This window comes from Chiloscyllium plagiosum, chromosome 10, assembly GCF_004010195.1.
Source record: "Chiloscyllium plagiosum isolate BGI_BamShark_2017 chromosome 10, ASM401019v2, whole genome shotgun sequence".
Classification (NCBI taxonomy): domain Eukaryota; kingdom Metazoa; phylum Chordata; class Chondrichthyes; order Orectolobiformes; family Hemiscylliidae; genus Chiloscyllium; species Chiloscyllium plagiosum.
Window position 1 is genome coordinate 25,102,202 of NC_057719.1, and position 22,836 is coordinate 25,125,037.

The window sequence follows — 22,836 nt, forward strand, 5'->3', positions numbered from 1 at the left end:
GATTTGGTACTGGGTAATGAACCCTACCAGGTGGTAGATTTGGAGGGAGGTGAGCACTTCGGTGATAGTGACCACAATTCAGTTATGTTTAATTTAACAATGGAAAGAGATAGGTATATACTGCAGAACAAGAGTTATAGCTGGGGGAAAGCCAATTATGATGCAAATCGGCAAGTTTTACAATGCATAGGATGAGGAGGAAATTACAGGGATGGGCACAAATGAAATGTGGAGCTTATTCAAGGAACAACTACTGCGTATCCTTGATCAATATGTACCTGTCAGGCAAGGAGTAACTGGTCAAGCATGGGAGCTGTGGTTTACTAAAGAAGTTGAATCTCTTGTCAAAAGGAAGAAGAAGGCTTATGTAAGGATCAGAAGTGAAGGCTACGTTAGGGTGCTTGAAAGTTACAAGTTAGCCAGGAAAGACCTAAAGTGAGAGCTAAGAAGAGCCTGGAGGGGACATGAGAAGTTGTTGGCAGATAAGATCGAGGGAAAACCCTAAAGCCTTCTACAGGTATATCAGGAATAAAAGAATGACTAGAGTAAGATTAGGGCCAATCAAGGACAGTAGTGGGAAGTCGTGCATGGAATCAGTGGTGATAGGTGAAGCACTAAATGAATATTTTTCATCAGTATTCACACTGGGAGAAAGACAATGTTGTCAAGGAGAATACTGAGATATAAGCTGCTAGACTAGCCAGGATTGAGGTTCACAAGGAAGAGGTGTTAGCAATTCTGGAAAGTGTGAAAATAGATAAATCCCCTGGGCTGGATGGGATTTATCCTAGGATTGTCCGGTAAGCCAGGGAGGAAATTGCAGAGCCTTTGGCTTTGACCTTTATGTTGTCATTGTCCACAGGAATAGTGCCAGAAGACTGGAGGATAGGAAATCTTGTCCCTTTGTTCAAGAAGGGGAGTAGAGTCAACCCTGGTAATTATAGATCTGAGCCGTACTTCAGTTGTGGGTAAAGTGCTGGAAAGAGATAGGATTTATAATCATCTAGAAAGGAATAAGTTGACTAGGGATAGTCAACACCATTTTGTGAGGGGTAGGTTGTGTCTCACAAACCTTATTGAGTTCTTTGAGAAGGTGACCCAACAGGTAGATGAGGGTAAAGCGGTTGATGTGATGTATATGGATTTCAGTCAGGAGTTTTGATAAAGATCCCTATGGTAGGCTATTGCAGAAAGTATGGAGGCATGGGATTGAGGGTGATTTAGCAGTTTGGATCAGAAGTTGGCGAGCTGAAAGAAGACAGAGGGTGGTGATTGATGGAAAATGTTCATCCTGGAGTTCAGCTATTGGTGTATACTGCAAGAATCTGTTTTGGGTCCACTGCTGTTTTTCACTTTTATGAATGACCTGAATGAGGGCATAGAAGGATGGGTTAGTAAAGTTGTGGATGACACTCCGGTCGGTGGAGTTGTGGTAGTGCTGAAAGATGTTGCAGGTTACAGAGGGACATAGGTAAGCTGCAGAGCCTGGGTTGAGAGGTGGCAAATAGAGTTTAATGTGGAAGAGTATGAGGTAATTCACTTTGTAAGGAGCAAAAGGAATGCAGATTACTGGGCTCATGGTAAGATTCTTGGTAGTGTAGATGCGCAGAGAGATCGCTGTCTACGTACATAGATCCCTCAAAGTTGCCAACCAGGTTGATAAGATTGTTAAGAAGGCATACGGTGTGTTGGCTTTTATTGGTGGAGGGATTGAGTTTTGGAATCACAAGGTCATGTTGCAGCTGTACAAAACTCTGGTGTGGCCGCACTTGGAGTATAATGTACAATTCTGGTCACCACATAATAGGAAGAAAGTGGAAGCTTTGCAAAGGGTTCAGCGGAGATTTACTATGATGTTGCTTGGTATAGAAGGAAGGTCTTCTGAGGAAAGGCTGAGGGACTCAAGGCTGATTTAATCAGAAAGAAGAAGGTTAAGAGGTGACTTAATTGAGACATTTAAGATAATCACAAGATTAGATAGGGTGAACAGTGAGAGCCTTTTTCATCAGATAGTGATAGCTCACACAAGGGGGCATTGCTTTAAATTGAGGGGTGATAGATATAGAACAGATGTTGGAGGTAGTTTCTTTACTCAGAGTAGTAAGGGTGTGGAACACCCTGCCTGCAGCAGTAGTAGACTCTCCAACTTTAAGGGCATTTAAATGGTCATTGGACAGACATATGGATGAGAATGGAATAGTGTAGGTTAGATGGGCTTCAAATGGATTTCACATTCAGCACAACATCGAGGGCCAAAGGGCTTGTGCCACGCTGTTACGTTCTATCATTGCATTAAAGCATAGGAACTAGATGGGATCAGCACATGATCTCTGGAGCAGATCTGTAATATAATGCCTAGTCTGATGTTGAAAAGCTTTGTCCATTTATGGGGCCAGTACTCGATCCTAATTTTGCGTAAGCTCCTGAGAGTCCATGAAATCAGAAAAAAAAAGTCTCCAAGGTGCTTCGTTGGAAGCATTTTCAATCCCAGAAAGTGTTCTCATCTTTGTAATTCATTAAATTGTGTGATTCAAAGTAGAAGCTAGTTTGTCAAGTCAGAGTTTTTTTATTTAAAGACTCATCGAGTCCTACAGCATGGAGGGAAGCCCTTTGGCCCAAACTGGTCCATGCCGACCAAAATGTTCATCCATGCTAACCCTGCTTCTCTGCACCTGGCCCATATCCTTCTAAGCCATTCCTATCCATGTATTTGTTCAAATGCCTTTTCAATGTTATTAATGTCCCTGCCTCAACCATGTCTACTGGCAGCTCATTCTGTATGTGTACCACCCTCTGTGTTTAAAACAAAAATTGCTCCTCAGGTTTCCTTTTTATTTTTTTCCCCATCTAACCTTAAACTGATGCCTTCTAGTCCTCAATTTTCCAACCCTGGGAAAAAGATTAAGTGCATTTATCCTCAGCATGCCTCTCATAATCTTATATACTTCAATAAGATCCCCCCTCAGTTTCCTAAATTAAAAAGAAAATGTCCTAGCTTGTCCAGACAACTCAGACCCTTGAGTCCTGGCAACATCCTTGTAAATTTCTTCTGCATTACTTCTAGTTTAATAACATCCTTCCTGAAGCAAGATGACCAAAACTGAACACAATACTCAAGTGTGGCCTCCCCAACATCCTGTACAACTGCAACATAACTTCCCAACATGTACATTCAGTGCCCAAACTGATGAAGGCCAGTGTGCCAAAAGCCTCCTTCGCTGCCCTGTCTACCTCTGACTCCAATTTCTGAGAACTATACACCTGAATTCCAAGGTCCCTCTGTTTCACTACATTCTTTAAGGTCCTACCATTCACTATGAAGCTCCTACCTTGATTTGACTTTCCAACATGCAAGACCTCACACTTATCTATATTAAACTCCGTTTGTCATTTCTTGGCCCACTTTCCACAATTGGTCAAAGTCCAGCAATTATTGATAATCTTTCTCACTGTCCACGATACTTCCTATCTTAGTCTCATCTGCAAAGTTATTAATCATGCCTTGTACCTTCTTATCCAAGTCATTGGTATAGATAACAAATAGCAATGGGCCCAGCACCGATCCTGAGGCACTCCAGTAGTCACAGGCCTCTAGTCCAACAAGCATCCTTCCACTATTGCCCTCTGCTACCTACCATCAAGCCAATTGTGTATCCAATTTGCCGCCTCTCCTTGGATTCCATGTGATCTAACCTTCATAATAGCCTACCTTGTGGAACCATCTCCAAAGGCCTTCCTGAAATCCATATAGACTATTACTACCACCTTGCCCTCGTCAACCTTCCCGGTCATTTCATCAAAGAGCTCTAACAAATTTGTGAGGCATGATCTCCCATGCACAAAGCCATGCTGACTATCTCTAATCAAACCCTAACATTCCAAATGCATGGATATCTTATCTCTCAGAATCTTCTCGATTAACTTACCTACCAAAAATGTTAGGCCTACTGATCTATAGTTTCCAGGTTTTTCTTTGCAGTCCTTCTTGAATAATGGCACAACATTCGCTACCCTCCAGTCTTCCAGGACCACCTCATGGTTAATGATGATGGAAAAATATCAAGCCAGGGTCCCCCCAATTTTTTTCCTCTAGCCTCTTGCAGTGTTAGGTGTAGCTGTTGTTTTCTTTGCTTCCAGTGTGATGGGCCAAGTTTTAAACCTGGAGGTATAATGTAATTTTTCTCCTAGATATTTTTGAAAGACAGTGCTAGTGTAGTTGGGTACTTTTCAATAGAGTGTCACTTAAATGAATACTAATTAGGTGTTGTATTTGGGGAGGGGGGCGGGTGTTGGTGGTGATGGTTCAATCCACAGAACCCACCTGAAACATTGTCATTTGGGTAGTCTCCTACCTCAGTTATGGTGGAAATCACTGAACTAAGCCCTGGGTGCTGTAAAGAATGTTTTGTTATTGCCATAATGATTGCCATTCTTTTTTAAAACCCATTGCAAACAATAATTAGGCCCACTGTAGCCTACATTTTGAGCAAGTTGTGAAATATGAACAAAATTTCTTATGATGGAGAGCAAGCTAATATATAACATTTTGAACAAGAGCTTACCAGGGCCTGGGAAAATTTTTCAGCAGGGGGCCCCTTAACCTTAAGAAAATGTTGAATGAATATTCATGTCAGCAGTTAAATCTGCCAGAATTTACTCTGGACAGCTAGTAATCCATTAGTAGTGCAGATTCGCAACTGATCCATTAAATGAGCAAGACTAGATGTTTTTGTGAAATGCATTGTTTGAAGCTTGTCAAACTATGGATTGGATGTTGCTGGATATAAATGTTTCTGAGCCAATGGGGAATAAAAATTCCACTGAATAATCAGTTTGGAATCTCACTTGAAAGTCTTTCAGGAAAGAAACCAAGATTTAGTGAATTTGGATGGGTTAGTGTAAAAGGAGAATCAATTTTGGATAACGTTTTTTGCCCCTGGTTTCATGATGCCACCATTTTAAAAATTCTCTTTTTTTTTGCTTTCATATCCCTCCATGACCTTGCAAACATCCCCCACCCCTCTCTCGCCACCCCCAATATCTCTACAAGGGCTTATAGCCTTGCAATTGTTCAAATCTCTATACTCTACTTTTTGTTTCTTGTGCATCCCTGGTACTCATTGCTCAACAGCTTGTGCCTTCACCTGACATGGCCTCCAGCTCTGAAATTCGCCTTCATAAACCTTTCCTCAATTTCTTCCATTGAGGCAACCCTTAAGTTTATGGATTTCAGTGAGGCTTTAGCTAACAGTGCTAAATGCCTGGCTTGGTTTGCTATTGTGTTTTATAATGTTTCTGGGGTGCACTTTGGGGGTGTTATGACATTTAAATGTGCTATATGATTGCAGATTATTGTTGTCCATTATCTAATGAATTGGAGTGGAAGTATTTTTCACTCTGGCAGCTGGCAGCTGGCTAAGCGTATTTGCTTTTGTGTAACATGTGAATCAGGGATTGACATAACCCAAATATGAATGTAGCATCCATAAGGTGATATCAACCATATCTCATGTCATTTGCCTTTGAGCTAGATGTGTTGGGCGAAAAAACTTTGTCCCGTGTTTAGTAGAATCCTGAAGTTGCCCTTTGCTATTATAGTAGATTGAATGAGGTTTGGCATAATGTTGATTGTCCAAAATCTTTTATCCCAAACTCAGTGTTCAAAATGCTGAAAATAAATAATCTGTAGAACAAAGTCCCATATATTAAATTAAAACAAAGACTGGAATTGCCTCGGAGTGTGCAGATTTTTGTTGGCTGTGTATTATCATTTAAAATAGACAGTATTTAGGGTATTGTAAAGTTCTAAGATGTTGTGCTGCACAGTAATTCACTTGCATGTAGATTTGTACATCAGTTGACACTGTGCTATACAATGTTATAAATGTGGAATAGAATTTGTTTAATGTACGTTACATATAAATGTCTTAAATGGCTTTTTGGTTGAACTTACTAGCTCAGTTGTACCTAGTTTTGTAGTAAGTATTATGACTTCTTATGGAACCTTTAAGAGAAAGGCCAAAAAGGTTGTATAAAATCCTCCGGGTAATCACTACCTTTATATGGGGATCCTCACCATATTTGGAAGTGACAAAACTGCAAAAGTAGGTTGTAATTGAAGGTTAAAAGCAAATTACTGCGGATGCTGGAATCTGAAACCAAAAGAGAAAATGCTGGAAAATCTCAGCAGGTCTGGCAGCATCTGTAAGGAGAGAAAAGAGCTGACGTTTTGAGTCTAACTGACCCTTTGTCAAAGCTAGCATTTTTCCAGCATTTTCTCTTTTGGTTTGTAATTGAAGGTTGTCATGGGAAACAAATTAGCACTTGTTGTATTTTATTACTTTTTAGTTAGGGGTCAAAAGGTCTGAGGCATTGATAAGCCACCACTGGAAGTTCTATATAAAAAGTATGGATTGTTGTGTTGGAACTCTACTTGCATCCCCAGCATTGCTGTTTCCTGGTTTTTTTTGCAACTCTATTTGCTTCTCAATGTGTCAATTCAAACATAATTATAACAACATATACTGGAGTAGGAAATATGACTGTGAACAGTGAGCATGAGCAGGCTATTAAACCAATCCTGCTTTCTTTCAACAAAGACCAATAGGTATTGCTCATAAGTGGGAATGTCTTCCAGTTGCACATTTCAATAAACCACATTATTCTTGTGTTAACATTTCCATCCTAGGCCCACTACAGTGTTCTAGTGAAGCTCAATACCAACTGGAAGTATAGCACCTCATTTTCTGCTTAGGCATTTTACAACCTTCTGGACTTAACGTTGAGTACAACAACTTTAGACTGTGAACACTGTTCACCATTTTGCTCTCAGCAGTGCCACCCCATTTTCTCCTGTTCAAATCTACCATTCACACTTATTTTATATCTCAATTGCTCCTTTACAAGTATCAGGACTCCCTTTAGTTTTTTGCTCAGGGCACCCTCACCATTTGTTCTACTGGCTCCACCTCTGCCTTTTCAACAGGATAGAAAACTTAATATTCTAGACCTATAAAGGCTGACTTCTATGAATGTTGGAAATCTGAAACTGATGTCGAGAATGCTGGAGAAATTCAAATGGAGGGTCATACCTGATTTGAAATAGTAACTCAGCATCCTTGGAAAGAGAAACAGCTTGAGTTGGTAAGCTTCAACCGCATTCTGTGTTTATCTTTGTCCAGCCCTCTTTGGTTCTGCAGATGAGTCAGTTGGATTCAACATTATCTCTGTGTTTCTCTCTCAGCAATTGCTGCCATGTCTGACTTTCTCCAGCACTTTATTTTTATTTCACATTTCCAGTGCTTGCAGTATTTTGTTTAATGTATGGGAATACCTCATTTTGGATTTCCTTCTGTTGCTGATCTCTACAACCTTGGGACTCTGCTTCATTTGGTTTACAGCTGTATCAATCTAATTCTTAGTGCAAACTCTGACTCGATAGAAGAAATGTTTCTCCTTCCTTTGCTTGTTTCCTGTGATGGCCAATGTGATTTTGAGTGCAGACTTGTTTGCATGTTAGTCTAATGGTCCTTTCCAGAACTAAATTTCCCTGGAAAATGATTTCTTATTAAAAGTAATTTTCTGTCAAGAACTTATCATGTAACCAAACAATAAACTTAAAGGGGTTTATAAAAAGGGACAACAAAAGTTAATTAAAGCAGGAGAAATTGATTCCAGGATATCTTCTGTTTTCAAATTCTGGTGTGCCTGCTGTTGGAAATATGTTGTGAGACTTGTAAATCTTTTCCCAACCTTTTTCAAGGATGTTGCCAAGTTTGGAGGGTTTGAGATACAGGGAGAGTCTGAATAGGCTGGGGCTATTTTCACTGAAGCATTGGAGGCTGAGGGTTGATCTTCTGGAGGTTTATAAAATCATGAGGGGCATTGATAGGGTGAATAGTCGAGTCTTTTTCCCAGAGTAAAGGAGGCCAAAACTAGAGGGCATATGTTTTGGGTGAGAGGGGAAAGATAAAATGGAGCTAAGGGGCAATTTATTCGTGGTGTGTGTATGGAATGAGCTCCCAGAGATGATGGTGGAGGCTGTTAAAATCGCAGCATTTAAAAGGGATCTGGATGGGTACATGAATAGGAAGGCTTGTGGGCCAAATGCTGGCAAATGGGACTAGATTAATTCAGAAAATCTGGTTGGTGTGGACGAATTGGACCAAAGTGTTTGTTTCCATGCTGTACAGCTCTATATCTCTAAGCAGTTGAATTTAGAATAAGCTGACTGTTTGATAGGCATATGCTCTGCAGAATTCAACTTAAAATCTCTCTGCCTGAAAGTTTTTAAAAATGTTGATAACTGAATGAATGATTCTATAAACACGGTGGCACAGTGGTTAGCACTGCTGCCTCACTGTTCTAGGGAATGGGGTTTGATTCCACCCTCATTCAACTATCTCTGTGGAGGTTGCACATTTTCCTTGTGTCTGTGTTTGATCCCTCCAAGTGCTCTGATTCCCTCCCACCGTCCAAAGATGTGCAAGTTGGGTGAATTGGCCATGCTAAATTACCGATAGTGCCCAGGGATGTGTAGGTTAGGTGTGTTGGCCAGGGGAAATTGTAGGGTTACAGGGATGGGGTAGGGGGATGGCCTGGTTGGGATGCTCTTCAGAGACTTGAATGGCCTGTTTCCACGCAGTTGAGATACTACTTTTCAAAAAAAGATCAATAATGAGTTAGATTCCTGGGATAGCTAAGCTGAGAAGAGTGTTCCCAGATGGAAAACCCCAGAGTTGAAGGACAGCCTAATGTTCGGAGCTGAGGTGGCTATGCTTAAGATACTAATGAAGCTTGTCTTAAACTGGAAGTCTTCCGTTGAAACCTCCTCCAACCATTCCATGCTGAAGACCTTGCCAGAAGTAAGTTAAAAATCACACGGCATCAGGTTATAGTTCAACAGGTTTATTTGGAAGCACTAGCTTTCAGAGCGCTGCTCCTTCATCAGGTGGTTGTGTCAACTTGAGCGGGTTCATGATCCGTAATCCTTTTGATCTTTTCCTGCATTTCTGCAGAAACTTGATTGTGTGTCGATATGTGCAATCTTCTTGGAGATCCTCTCGACTTTAAGCCAGCAGTTAGTGATGTCGGTGGTAGTCATGATTTGGAGATGCTGGTGTTGGACTGGGGTGCACAAAGTTTTAAAATCACAGGTTATAGTCCAACAGGTTTATTTAGAAGCACTAGCTTTCAGACCGCTGCTCCTTCAAAGCTCGTGCTTCCAAATAAACCAGTTGGACTATTACCTGGTGTTGAGTGATTTTTAACTTTGTACACCCTAGTCCAACACCGGCATCTCAAACATGACTTGCCAGAAGTGGCAAGCCTGTGAAATTCGTTTATAAAAACTTGGAAACAGTTACATTTTCCAGTTTCTGTGTTTCTGACTTGTGTTTTTGATGTAAGTCAACTGATAGAGAAAAATATCAGAATTAAGTTGAGACTATGACTAACCTTATTCATCGTAACTTTAATATCTTTAATATGACATTCTAGATAAGGTAGAGGTAGTTATTAGTTTGCACCTAATTTTGATTTCTGTTTTAAACAGTGGCTTCATTTTGTTAGTAGATACCTGGGTTTTCTGGTTCAAAAATAAAGTAAAACTTACCAATGTCTATTGAAGTCAGAACACCAAGCAGATCAATAAAATAGACAAGATCTTTGTTTTCCTAATTAGACATTCAAATGAACTGGGTGAAGTGGAAGCAAAAGATAATGTGGTATTTTTATATTCTTCCTTGGAGAATGCGATGAGCAGGATCTGAAGTTCAGCTTCCCCATGTGTTGGTCTGCTTGCATCATGAAGATTTATTATACTGGGTGTAAATATGTTGAGGCACCAGAGTGAATTTGGCTGTTTGATAAAATATTGGAGGCAGTTGTTACTGCCGCAGGAGCCTGAGGAAACATTGTTTAATACCAGAAACGTGACCATTTATTTTGAGTGCTTGCATTCTCAGTAGTTCACAGCACTGACATGTGATCAGATTGCCCTTTGTAACCTATAGGCATTTTTTTTTGTCATTTATGGGATGCTTGCTAGCTGGGTCACCATTTATCCTCAATTGTCCTCAAGAAGGTGTGATGAACATGTCTTTGAGCACTAGCAGTTGTGTTATAGTTGTGCTATTGAGAAGTGAGTTACAGAATTTTGACTCATGACCATGAAGAAACACTGATTTATAGTTGCAAGTCAGGATGTTGTGTGGTTCAGAGGAGAAATTAAAGGTGGTAATGCTTCCTTGCTTCTACTGCCCTTGTCCTCCAAGGTGATAGAGGTCATGGGTGTAGAAGGTACCTTGGTGAAAGTACCTTGTGTGGATGGCATACACTGTTGCCACTGTGCAGTGGTGAAAGGAGTGAATGTTGAAGATAGTGGATAGAATGCCAATCCAGTTGGTTGCTTTGTCTTAGATGGTATTGAGGATTTTCAGGTGTTGGAGCTGCATTTGACCAGGCAAGTGGATCAATCCTGTCTTGAGAGAGTTTGATATATATTTCAGCAATTCATAATTAGAATGTATGTAGATTGAAATTAATACCAATTATTTTCTATCCTGTTATACATAGTTAATGAGAAATGTTTTCTTGATAAAGAAGAGGCACAATTGGGTTTTATGACCAAAAAATGCATGTGGAATAGTTTTAAACATTTTAATTTAAAAAAAAATGTTTGCTTCTCGTGTCAAATTACATTTTTTGCTGGCCATGAAGCTAGATAGTTCATTTTTAGAGTTTTGCTAATGCAGACCTCAATGACTTGTTTTAGTGTCATTAGTCTGATTAACCTGCCATCCTCTCCTTTCCAAGGTATCTTGGCTAAAAGTGGGCATTCTCTGTGTATGGGGATCGATGATTGATTGGTTATTAATTTGAATGTTGAAAACACCTAATTGAGGTGTTTGGGATGATTAAAGGATTTTGATAGGGTAGAAAGTATTTTTTTAGGCTTCCTTGTTCTATACCTAATGTTAAACTGAGTCAGGCTTTTTCAGGGACGATCTCAAAAATGGGGGTTGACAGTCTAAACTGTTCCAAACACTCAGAAGGCTAGGTTATTAAGAATTGGTAAATTTCAGAGATTTGACAAAAACCTAAGTATTGAAGAATAGTCTCTGGATTAAAAACATATAACTTTGCTTTCTCTCCACAGATGCGCTGAGTGTTCCCAGCAATTTCTGTTTTTCTTTGAGATTTGTTAGGTAAGGGTAATAAACATTTATAAACATGGAGTTAAGGTGCAGATTAGTCATGGCCTAACTGGATAATGGAACAGATTCAAAGGACTGAATGTTCTACTGCTGCCCAGTTATCTTCATGGTGTAACTCCAATGTAATGGATTAGTCTGGTGCTGCAATTGTTTTTCATAAATCGGGGTCACTATAGGAGCACAATACTTGGCTTGAGCACCCTGACATAGGAGAGAATATTTGGGTGAGCCTCTGGTTCTGTCCCAGTGAGTTGCTGCTAGATAACACTGTTGTGGAAACCTTGGTGGAGGTGAGGATCAGCCTTTGCTTCAATGCACCCTGTATAATACCAACCCTGAATTGGGCTTGACTTTCCTTTGAAGAATGGGTAACACGTTAAAGGATTGCTCATAATTCTCAAGCTATAATGTCTCAAGAATCAATGCCTTTGGAGAAAAGGAGAAGAACATTTTTCTTTTGTGTTTCTTAAATAGCTTTATGGTCACTGTTATGCTTTATGGCATTAAGGAGAGACTGTAGAGTGATAGTGAGATTTGAGAAGATTTGTAAGTCAGGTCGAGGTTCTGGATGTAGGTTTGTTCACTGAGCTGGAAGGTTCATTTTTCAGATGTTTTGTCACTGTACTAGGTAACATCTTCAACGAGCTTCCAGACGAAGCACTACTGGTGTTTCCTGCTTTCTATTTATATGGTTGGGTTTCCATGGGCTGGTGATATCATTTCCTGTGGTGACATCATTTCCTGTTCTTTTTCTTAGGGGGTGGTAGATGGGATCCAAGTCAATGTGTTTGTTGAAAGAGTTCTGGTAGGAATACCATGCTTCTAGAAATTCTTGTGTGTGTCTCTGTTTGACTTGTCCTAGGATGGCTGTGTTGTCCCAGTTGAAGTGGTGTCCTTCCTTATCTGTATGTAAGGATACTAACCACTCTCCCCTACATCAAATACAATTTGAAATTGATTGCTAGACTATTCAGACCTCTTGGCATCATGGTAGCCCACAAACCCACCAACACACTAAAACAGCAGCTAATGAACTTGAAAGGCCCTGTACAGACAACAAGCAAAACTAATGTCATTTACAAAATACCATGCAAGAACTGTAACAAACACTACATTGGACAAACAAGCAGAAAACTAGCCACCAGGATGCATGAACATCAACTAGCCACAAAACAACATGACCCTCTCTCACGAGTATCCTTACATACAGATAAGGAAGGACACCACTTCGACTGGTACAACATATCCATCCTAGGACAAGCCAAACGGACACACGCACGAGAATTCCTAGAAGCATGATATTCCAACTGGAACTCTATCAACAAACACATTGACTTGATCCCATTTACCACCCCTGAAAAAAGAACAGGAAATGATATCACCATAGGAAATGACATCACCAACCCAAGGAATCCCAAACCTATAAATAGAAAGTAGGAAACACCAGCAGTGCTTCGTCTGGAGGCTCGCTGAAGATGTTACCTCGTATGGTGACAAAACATCTGAAAATGAACTTTCCAGCTCAGTGAGCAAACCTACATCTAGAACTGTAGAGTGAGCAATTATTTTAGTAAACAGGCATCCGTAACCAAGTGGCAGATGTTGGATGTCGTGACTTTTCTGAACTGTAATTTATTTATTTTAGTGTACAAGAGACTTATATTTTCTGTAATAACTGTTACAATTATTTTATAGGTGGCTGTACAGATTTAAAAGTGGATGTGTAATGGGGATCTTCAAGTTGGCACTCACTCACACATACATACAGTATGAATATTTGAATATCTTTTGACTGTTTTCAGGAAGGAGTTGGATGTAATTCTTAGGGTGTGGGGTGGAAGTGGTTGACATTCAGAACTGATCATATATTGATGACCAAGGGACTCAGTGTGCTACTCTTGCTCCTATTTTTAATGTTTCTACGTTGCTTGTTTAACTTGAAGCCATTGAGCCCTGGCATAAGTCCATTTTCAGTTCTGTCACTGTGTCCATCTAGATTAAAATTTTATCAAGTATTCCTCTTAATATAGGCTATGTTTATCATCTTCATCATTTCTAGTGTTCTTTTGTGGTTGCATAAATAAGGCGGTGTCTCATTCCTTTTTTTCCTGAAGGCACAGACTGTTCTTAAGGTATTTGCCAAGATCTGGTACTTGGCTTCAAATGTAAGCCAAGATACCGGGTCCTAAGATTTAGCAGCAATGTTGACAAACTAGCTTGATTGAGCGTAGTTAGCTTGATGCAGGCTGGAGATCCTATTTTGGCATATTATCGAGTGAGTGTGGGAGAGCTTGGTGAAGATCTCTATGACACTCTGCCAACTAATCTGTCACATTTCAATTAGCTGTCCACACACAGTATGTAAGGTAGAATCTTACAGATTACTGATGATCCTGTGTATGGTTGAATTGACACATACGTCTTAATGTTGGAATAACTGCTGTTGTTGTGTAAACACTCAATGCTGTAAGTTGCTGTAATTTGTGCCTAAGGGTTGTTTCCTTCACATTTTAACAGCATTATATAATGTATACAGTTAAAAAGAATTCATCTCCTGCAGAAGAATGAGACTTGGAATTCTTCATTATATGTTTTCGAGAGATATACTTTTGGTCCTCCAAGCCTCTTCAAGTTAGACTGCCTCAATGACTGATTATGTCTGGGTACCATAATCTCCTTTTGAGACTGAAATCACCAGCATTGCTGCAATTCCTTTTAAAGTGTATAATTACTGGCAAAATTTCAACTTTTATCAAACTGCTATCTTCATTAAACTGTTCCTGAATCTCTCTGAGCTCCAATGTTTCTCAGCTGGATCAAGCAATTAGTACTTGTGGACGTTTTTCACCCTGCTTGGTGTGCATTGATCTATCAATGGCTCCTCGGGATTTTCTTCTACCATTTTTCCACGCCATGAACCACCACTTCCCAGCCGTTTGCAGTCCACTAACCAACAACACTCCTTCTGCTTTAGCATTCTCCTAACCACAAGCTAATTTCTCTCTTCCTTCAGTAAGAGAACTGAGATATTGAAACTAGAGAATATGCTTAGACACCCATCTCCATAATGCATAACTTGCTCTGATCTATCCTTGATCTGTCTTTTAGGGTAAGTAAATCATATTTTACAATTTCTGCTTGGCTGAAGTCAATGGGTTTTACATCTTTGAGTTAACTAAGTGTTTTAGTATTTAGCTGTAACTCCCAAAACAATCACTATTTCATAAGATCCCTACAGTGTGGAGACAGGTCATTTAGCTCAGCAAGTCCACATCGACCCTCTGAAGAGCATTCCACCCAGACCTGTCCCCCTACCCTGTACTTCCAATGGCTAACGCACCTAACCTATACAACCCTGGAGAGTATGAGCAATTTTTAGCTTGGCCAATCCCCCCAAGTTGCACATCTTTGGATTGTGGGAGGAAACCGGAGCACCTGGAGGAAACCCATGCAGATACGGGAGAATGTGCAAACTCAATACAGACAGTCACTCGAGGGTGGAATTGAACTCGGTTCCCTGGCCCTGTGAGGCAGCAGTGCTAACTACTGAGCCACTGTGCTGTGGCCTGTCAAGACCACAGGCAGTAGAGACAGCATGCCTCCACTCTGCAAGCTCTCCTGACTTTACCTTTTTAGCTATTGACCTTGCAAAGTAACATGACCCTAAATATTTAAGACCCTCATGTGCATGAATTGCATTTATTCCATTTTCCGCAGTCAAACTTTAGCACCTAAAAATTACATAAGAGAGAACGTGAACCCGACATTGTGTCCTATTTCATCTGTCTTGATTAAATAGCCCTGATAGCTATCTAAATCTAATTGGAGTGGACCAAGCTCTTTTTTTTTTCCCCTCAAATCCTACCTGAGATACTAAGATATTTAAACTTGAAGTTATTGTTCTTTTCTGACCTAGTTCCTCACACACCAAGTGGACCAATAATGTACATTGTAATCTAAATCTGGTCTAACCAAGGTCTTGTCTTGTACAAAGACAAACCAATGTGTTTTATTGTAGGTTGAATACACTTGTCTGTACAAACCAATTTGCTTTAGGTTTTGTTTACTTTGAATCTTAAGCTTTTTTCTGTTGACAATTTGCAATTCAGTTTGATGTAAAGAAGAATTATTGGTCTTGCCTGTGTACATAACCAAGATAAATGGTGTTATGTGCCACTTACTAGACCTTAGACCATCCTCCCAATTAATTTTAATCTGCTAACATAAATTTGTTCTTCACCCTGCAGCTTTGTTTGTATTGGATTCATGCCAAATTTTAATTCAGCTACGTTCACTATGTACAGTAGTGAAATGATCTACTTTGCATAGCGTGCAGTACGGTGGTGCTCAACATTGAGATCTGAAATGAAAATCATGTGGTGTAGGCAGGATGCAAGTAGCTCTGCTGTCTGTGTATTGACAGAGGGCTTGTACTTGGGTTAATGCACAGGGAACCTCCAGTTTGCTTTCCTTTCTTTAACTTACCACAATCAATTCAGGAATCCAACTGTGAACGACATGTATAATAAATACTCTTATGGTGCATTATAATTTGCACCATTCCATTCACTCTTGTCCCCTATGCTCACTGACCATGTCTGGCACTAATGCAGCAACATCTTGATTTTAACAATCTCATCCTCTTCTCTCCCTATCATTGCAACCTCCTTTAGCTTTATGCTCTTGCAGAATTCTGTATTTGTATATGCAGCTTTCATTTCCTTTACCTTGCTGTTTGTGGCTGTGCCTTCAACCATTGGGGCCCTTAGCTCTGAAATTTCCCTTGTCAACCTTCTTGTCTCTCATGCCTTTTTTTCTTAGCTTTAACAGAAACCCCTCTGAAAACAAAGGGCATTTGTTCAACTGTCTTAATATTTCCTATGTCTAGGTGTGAAATTTGGACTGAAGTAAAAGTGAAAAGTGAAGCCACCATAGTCTTAGCAGATCATACAGCTGCTCTCTTTTAGAGAGAGAGAGAGAGACAACTGGCAGAGGTTTACTCGGAGGGTCACCACACCAGGCAAGGTAAAGAGGTTCAGAAGGAGAATCCTTCATGGTAACCTCCGTCGGTGTGGGAATTGAACCTGAACTGTTGGTGTCACTGAGCATTACGAACCAGCCATCCAATCAATTGATCTAGCATACATCTAAAATTCACAGCTTGTAACGGCTGGGAATAATGCTTTCTTTGAAACGTGTTGCAAAGTTACCTTTATTCCTCAGCGCTAGGATTTAGCAGCTCCCAAAATGCTGGCTTACAGTATTCCTGTGGGAAATCAAGAGCAGGTGTAGTATCTTTTCACTCTATTCTGCTCTTTGAATGTCTGCAAGTCGAGCAACATAAGCCTTACCTGCAGGTTGTCTGTTCTCCTTCTCAGTTTGGGAATGAAGGGTAGAGGATAGAATGGAATTGAGGACAAGTTAACATTCATTTGATTCATCTAAAATTAACATAATAATCTCTAAGTGACATCATGATCACAAACTAGGCGTATCCTCCGAGTGGTCTGTGAACTAAGGTTTTCTTGTATACGCTCCTATTAACTTGTTGTATGTTTTGATTACTAAAAAAATGACCAGCAGTGCAGCTTTGTTTTAAAACAAGATCAAAAGTTGGTTTAATATGTAGCTATTGCTGTAAGTTAATTGAGTAAAAAGTAAAGTTATTAGCTAAAACACATACAAAGACTTGAAATAAGTAAGAATAAAAGTTACACATCAAGAGGAATATTAGATCAGTTTGTAAGTTTGCTCTCTGAGCTGGAAGGTTTGTTTTCAGACATTTTGTCACCATGCTAGGTAACATAGTCACTGAGCCTCCAGTGAAATGTTGGTGTTCTGTCCTGCTTTCTGTTGATGTCTTGGTCAATTAAGGTGGGTGATATAATTTCTGGTTCTTTTTTGCAGAGGATGGTAAATGGGTCCATCTTGATGTGTTTATTGATGGAGTTCCAGTTTGAATGCCAGGCCTGTAGGAATTCCTGTGCATGTCTCTGTTTAGCCTGTCCTAGAATGGATTTGTTGTCTTAGTCAAAGTGGTGTCTTTCTTTGTCTGTATGTAGGGATATTAGTGAAAATGGGTCATGTATTTTGGTGGCTCGTTGGTGTTTGTGTATCCTGGTGGCTAGTTTTCTGCCTGTCTGTACGATTTGTAGTATTTGTTGCAGTCCTTGCAAGGCATTTTGTAAATGTCATTCCTTTTGCTGGTTATTGGTATAGGGTCTTTTTTGGGTTCATCAGTTGCTGTTTCAGTGTGTTGGTAGGTTTGTGGGTGACCATGATGCCAAGGGATCAGAGTAGTCTGGTAGTTATCTCCAAGATATCTCTGATGTATCAACTGCTGACACAGAATTCTAAGATTTTTTTTCTCTTTCTCCTCCCCAAAGGCAGATGAGATGTGTCAAATACTAGAAAGTTAGGAATAAACAAATGGAACTTTCTTACCAAAAGGCTTAAAAAAATTACCAGACACTGAGTAGAAAAGAAACAGAAAGAGAACTGGTTTAGTCTGTTTAACCATTCAAGAGATCATGTCTGATCTGTGACTAGACTCCATACACCTGTATTTCCCCAATCCTATTAACACCTTTGATTTAGCAAATATGTAACTGTGGCTTTTTAAAAATTAACCATTCATCAACTTGCCATTTACAGGTGAGACTTGCAGACGGCCATGTCTCTTTTTTTGTGAAGGGAAATGTTTTTTTTTTCATTTCTGTTTCAGTTCCAATTCTTAGACTTTCTGTCTGTGTGTGTCTCTCTCTCTCTCTCTCTCTCTCTCTCTGTCTCTCTTTCTGACTCCCCCACACCACCACTGTAGACCAAAACTCTTCAATTCTCAAAAGTACTTTTTGTCCTATTTAATCTGATACCTGTGATCACCTACATTTTAATCAAATCTCCATTTGCCCTTCTAAATTCCAGGAACTACAGCCATAATTTGTATTAGTGTAGTCCCTCCTTATAGTTTAATCCTTGAATTCCGATACCATTCGAAAAACCTTTGCTGAGTGACATCCAAATGTGTTACATCCTTCCCAAGATCCTGCCCAGCAATGGTCAAAGCAATAGATATGATCTGAACAATGGTCTGTAACAGTGACATATTACAACTATTTTCTGATCATCTATTCCTGTGGATGTCAAGACCAGCATTTTATCACCTTTTTAAAAAATATTTTCTGCAACAATATGATATATTTTGCGAATAAGAAAGAATTGAAGAGTCAAAAAAGCAGGAAGGTGCTATTAATCTGAGGGAAAAAAATAGTATTTTATGTCAAAGGACCTTCTTTCCACTTCTAAGTAATAATTCTTCTGTTCTTCCTCGATGGTTGTGGCCTATCATGACATCTAGTTCTAAAAGTGTCAGTAGTCGTGTGATTATACGTACTGTTCATTAGACACTGAATGTTGGTGTACTGTTTAGCAAGAGATGCTGGAGTAGTCTGGCCTGTTCTCGGTCTCCTATAATGCTGGTGTGTTTGAGTAGATCAAGATTGTGGGGCTATGCTGTTTGAGTTTTGTCCCTCAAAAAAAACGGACAGTTGTCTCCTTCTGGTTGAACTGAACCAACTTGCATTTGGCTGGTGATAGAGGCTGGGGACATAATAGTCAAGAGTGTGGTGCTGGAAAGGCACAGCAGGTCAGGCATAATCCAACGAGCAGGATAATCAACGTTTCGGGCATAAACCTGTCAGGCTTATGCCCGAAACTTCTATATTCTCCTGCTCCCCGGATGATGCCTGACCTGCTGTACTTTTCCAGCACCACACTCTCTACTCTGAGCTCCAGCATCTGCAGTCCTCACTTTCTCCTGGGGACATAATCGTCTGGGTAAATCAATGCTTCTGTCCAAGTGAAAATATGACATGTAACTTTCTCTTTCAAGATTTGGATATTGACTGAAGGATGAGAGAGAAATCTCTGTCTGAAACTTTCAATGGGTGTTTAAAGGAAAAGCTGCATTCTTCTTGGTTTTTAGAATGAAGAAGGGTAAATGGAGAATGTAACTCCATATCTATCTTTAGAGTTTGAACTGTGCAAAACAAAAAGGGTTGAAGCTGTGGATGAAGCACATGGTAGCACCATGACTAAGAAGAATAGCTTGATGTCAGTAATGTACCATCTTCAAAGATGTTAAGCTATTTCCAAAAAAAAGCAGAAATAACCCATTTAGCTCCTTGAACCTACTCAACTATTCAATTAAATTGATGATTGATCTGTTTGTGTTTTCAATTCCATGTTGTCATCTACCCCAATAATCTTTTGATTTCTTGCCTAACTAATCTAACGGCTTCCACCCAATAAAAATATTCAATGATCCCTGCTTCTACTGATTTCTGAGTTACGGAACCAATTGGAGTAAAGTGGATTTTGTGTCCTTGGTGTTGTCTTTTGCGATTCTTAGATTGCCCTTGATACTGTAGAACCCTGATTAAGAAGGTCAGGTTTTTGTAGGGGAGTTTCACCCTTTTAATAGCTGGCTCCAAATGTCGGCAAAGCTTTTTTTTTGAGTAAGACTAAAATTGCAAATATCTTAACGGAGTTCCTTGAATTGGCTGTCCACTGTTTTAAAAGATAGACTTTTGGTGTCAGGTTCATACTTAGAAATATTGAGGACATCTTGTTTTGAAAATCATGTTCTGTGATTGTAGGCAATTAACTCTACTTCCAGCTTCAAGCCATGGTGGTCAGCACAAGACGTCTTTTAATACTTTTATTTTGTATTTTACATGCTTGTTTGCCCATTAGGACCGAAATGGGCTGCATCTTTGGCAGAACCTGCAAAATGAAAACAGTTTGTTGTTTTAATTGTCCAGCATGTATTTATTGCAAATCCTAATTTTAATTCTTGTTCTTGTGGCTTGAGGAATAAAATGTTTGAGAATTTTTTCAATAATGTTTTTCTCATAATTTTATTGCTTTGCGGCTGTCTATTTCTATTTTTCTCTAATTTATTTTATTTTTTTTTCTAGGAAAAGGGGCATAGATGTTGTACAGGTGAGTTGCATTATCTTCATTCCAGGTGCTGCCTTTTGTTTGATCTGTTGATTCATTCGGAGAAGGTAACAGTATGTTTATTTGAATGATGTATCAAGGGAAAGCTATATAGTTGGTGTGCTGAGGCCTTTTCATGATTGCTTTACAAGTGGGATTGTGGCTAACATTTTAAAGTGTGTCGGGGGTTCGTGAGGAGTTGAGGGAGGAGAAACCGGACAACTTGATGGAGTTAAAAATGTTGTGGATAAAAGAGTATTAATGTTCTTCTGAGCTCTTCAATGGTGTTTTTGTGTGTGTGAGGGAGTTGTGAGAATCCCTTGACTTTGTTGCTTGAAATATTAATCTTGATCCTACAGAGGAACCCACTGGGCTCAAATGTGCTCCCCAAAATATTGTAACTTTAAACTTAGAAATAATAGTCATCACTTCTATGTGACTGAAGTGCTCTGTGTTACTTAAAAGGAAGAGGAGGTGGAGGAAGTATTCTGCATATTTTCATTGACAGGATCATTTATTTTGTGCATATTATTGTTTATATAAATGGAAGAAAATTGCATTTAATCCAAGGGAGATCATCCCACTAGTTTAGACTTGATTGATAGTGTTGAAGTGGAAGTATTTCATTTAACTTTTTGATGTCCTTTCTGCTTGTAATGTTTAATGACCATCACTAAGAACCGGACTTCAGTTTTTAATACGGCATATATATTTATGCTTTATCAATGTCATCATTATCTGCAGTAAAGGGCAACCATATGTTTAGATTACAACAGCGATAATATGTCAAAAGTAATTAATTAGGTGTAGAATACTTTGGGACTCCCTAAGATTGTGTTATATAAACCAAAAGTCATGATTGTTGCATCGTCACTCTCTCTGTCTCTCTGTCTCTCTGTCTCTCTGTCTCTCTGTCTCTCTGTCTCTACACTGCTCTGCTGCCCTGACGCACTTTGCATGGTATCATCTACCAGAATAACACACAAAGCAGCACTTCGCACTGTCTCTCCATACATGTGACATTAATAAATCCATTAGTCAATCAGTCTGCTATGCTATGGAGATTTTGTTTGTATTTGCTGATGCAACTGAGAAAGTTTTAACTCCCAAAACCAGATGGAGTTGGGTCAGCTGAGATCTCTAACATACTGAAAATCTCCCATATCTAACCTCAACTTGCCTTCATCCCTCCCAGCTATGGTTTTAAAGACTCTGAATTATGAAACTGCTTTCAACTATTTTAATGAGGTTACGTGTGTCTGGTTTAGCTCTGTTTTTACATTTTACACATGTCAGTTTGGTTAAGTAAGTGCCTTTTGGAGCACGGCTTCTGGGTGAGAAGGAGGATGAGTGACTGAGTGTAAACTGCTTTAGACATGAGTCATTTTAAAAAAAAAAAAATCATTTGTGGGATGTGTGCATCATTGGCTGGGTTGGCAGTTATTGCCTGTGCCTAGTTGCCCTGAGAAGGTGGTGGTGAGCTGCTTTCTTGAACTTCTGCAGTTCACCTGCTGTGGGTTGACCCACAATGACATTATGGAGGGATTCCCAGCATTTTGACCAAATAATGTTCCCCTTCCTTTATACATGACTTCCTACCAATCTGGCTTTCCAATTCCCCTTGTTGTTTCAGCCACCCCCACCAGCCTCCATTCCTTGTGTTGTTTGAGCAAGAGAGGATGCAGCCACACAGTTGCTGCAGCCTGGTGTCAATAACGTACCCATATAATAGCCAACAATCTCTCCATCAAGAGGGAAAACATTTAAATCCAGTCCTGTTGTTACATTTAGCACCTGGCTCTGAGTTTGTCTTCTAAGAGTACAATCACTAATGAAAATTGTTTTAGTCACTGCAGTGTCTAGGTAGGAATTTCTATGATATTCTGTCCATTTGATCTGCAAAATACAATGTCTGTAATTTTATGGGTGGAGAGACTGAAGGACAATGGAAAGGGAGCTAGTGTTTTAAGAGTTTGAGCTTTCTAGGGATGTATCAGCTTTTGCAGGTTTTGTAATTTGTTCTGCCCCATTAGACAACAGTCCTATGTTCAGACTTTGAAAGATTTACATAACTGATGAAGGAAGCAATTTGGTGCCTTCATTTGCAATGGTTTTCCCATTTTGTCTATACCATTTAGAAGACAGCAACTAATTTGTCATTGTCCTCTTTATACACTTCTATCATGGAATCTCGTGTGGAATATGGTGCTTCCAAACTGAGTGGGGTGAATGTGCTGCTGGGTTTAAGAGCTCACATCTCCTGCATAGCATCGATTCACTGGGATTTGACTTCCCTTCATGTGTTCCTCTAGTGCTGACTGAAATGTCATTTAAACTGGGAAGTTGGAAAAAGAAAATACTCAGAAACTTTGCCATTTTTAAGAAGATTTGTAGCAGAGGTTGAGGTTTAGATTGTAAGTTGCTCTCTGAGCTGGAAGGTTTGTTTTCAGATGTTTCATCACCATACTAGGTAACATAATCTGTGAGCCCTCTGGTGAAGCGCTGGTGTTCTGTCCAGCTTTCTATTTATGTCTTGATCTGTAGTGGTTGATGATTATTATTTCCCACCTTAACAAACCAAGACACACAAATAGAAAGCAGGACAGAACACCAGCGCTTA

General features: G+C 39.6%; 1 protein-coding gene across 2 annotated transcripts in view; it reads left to right on the forward strand.

Annotated features, from left to right (window-relative positions):
* Positions 1 to 22,836, forward strand: part of itpk1a (inositol-tetrakisphosphate 1-kinase a) — a 229,390-nt gene that overhangs the window by 14,101 nt on the left and 192,453 nt on the right. For both annotated transcript variants that reach the window (XM_043697201.1, XM_043697200.1), the window contains exon 3: positions 20,195 to 20,219. In XM_043697201.1, the coding sequence (XP_043553136.1) occupies positions 20,195 to 20,219 (25 nt within the window). The remainder of the gene's footprint in view (positions 1 to 20,194; positions 20,220 to 22,836) is intronic.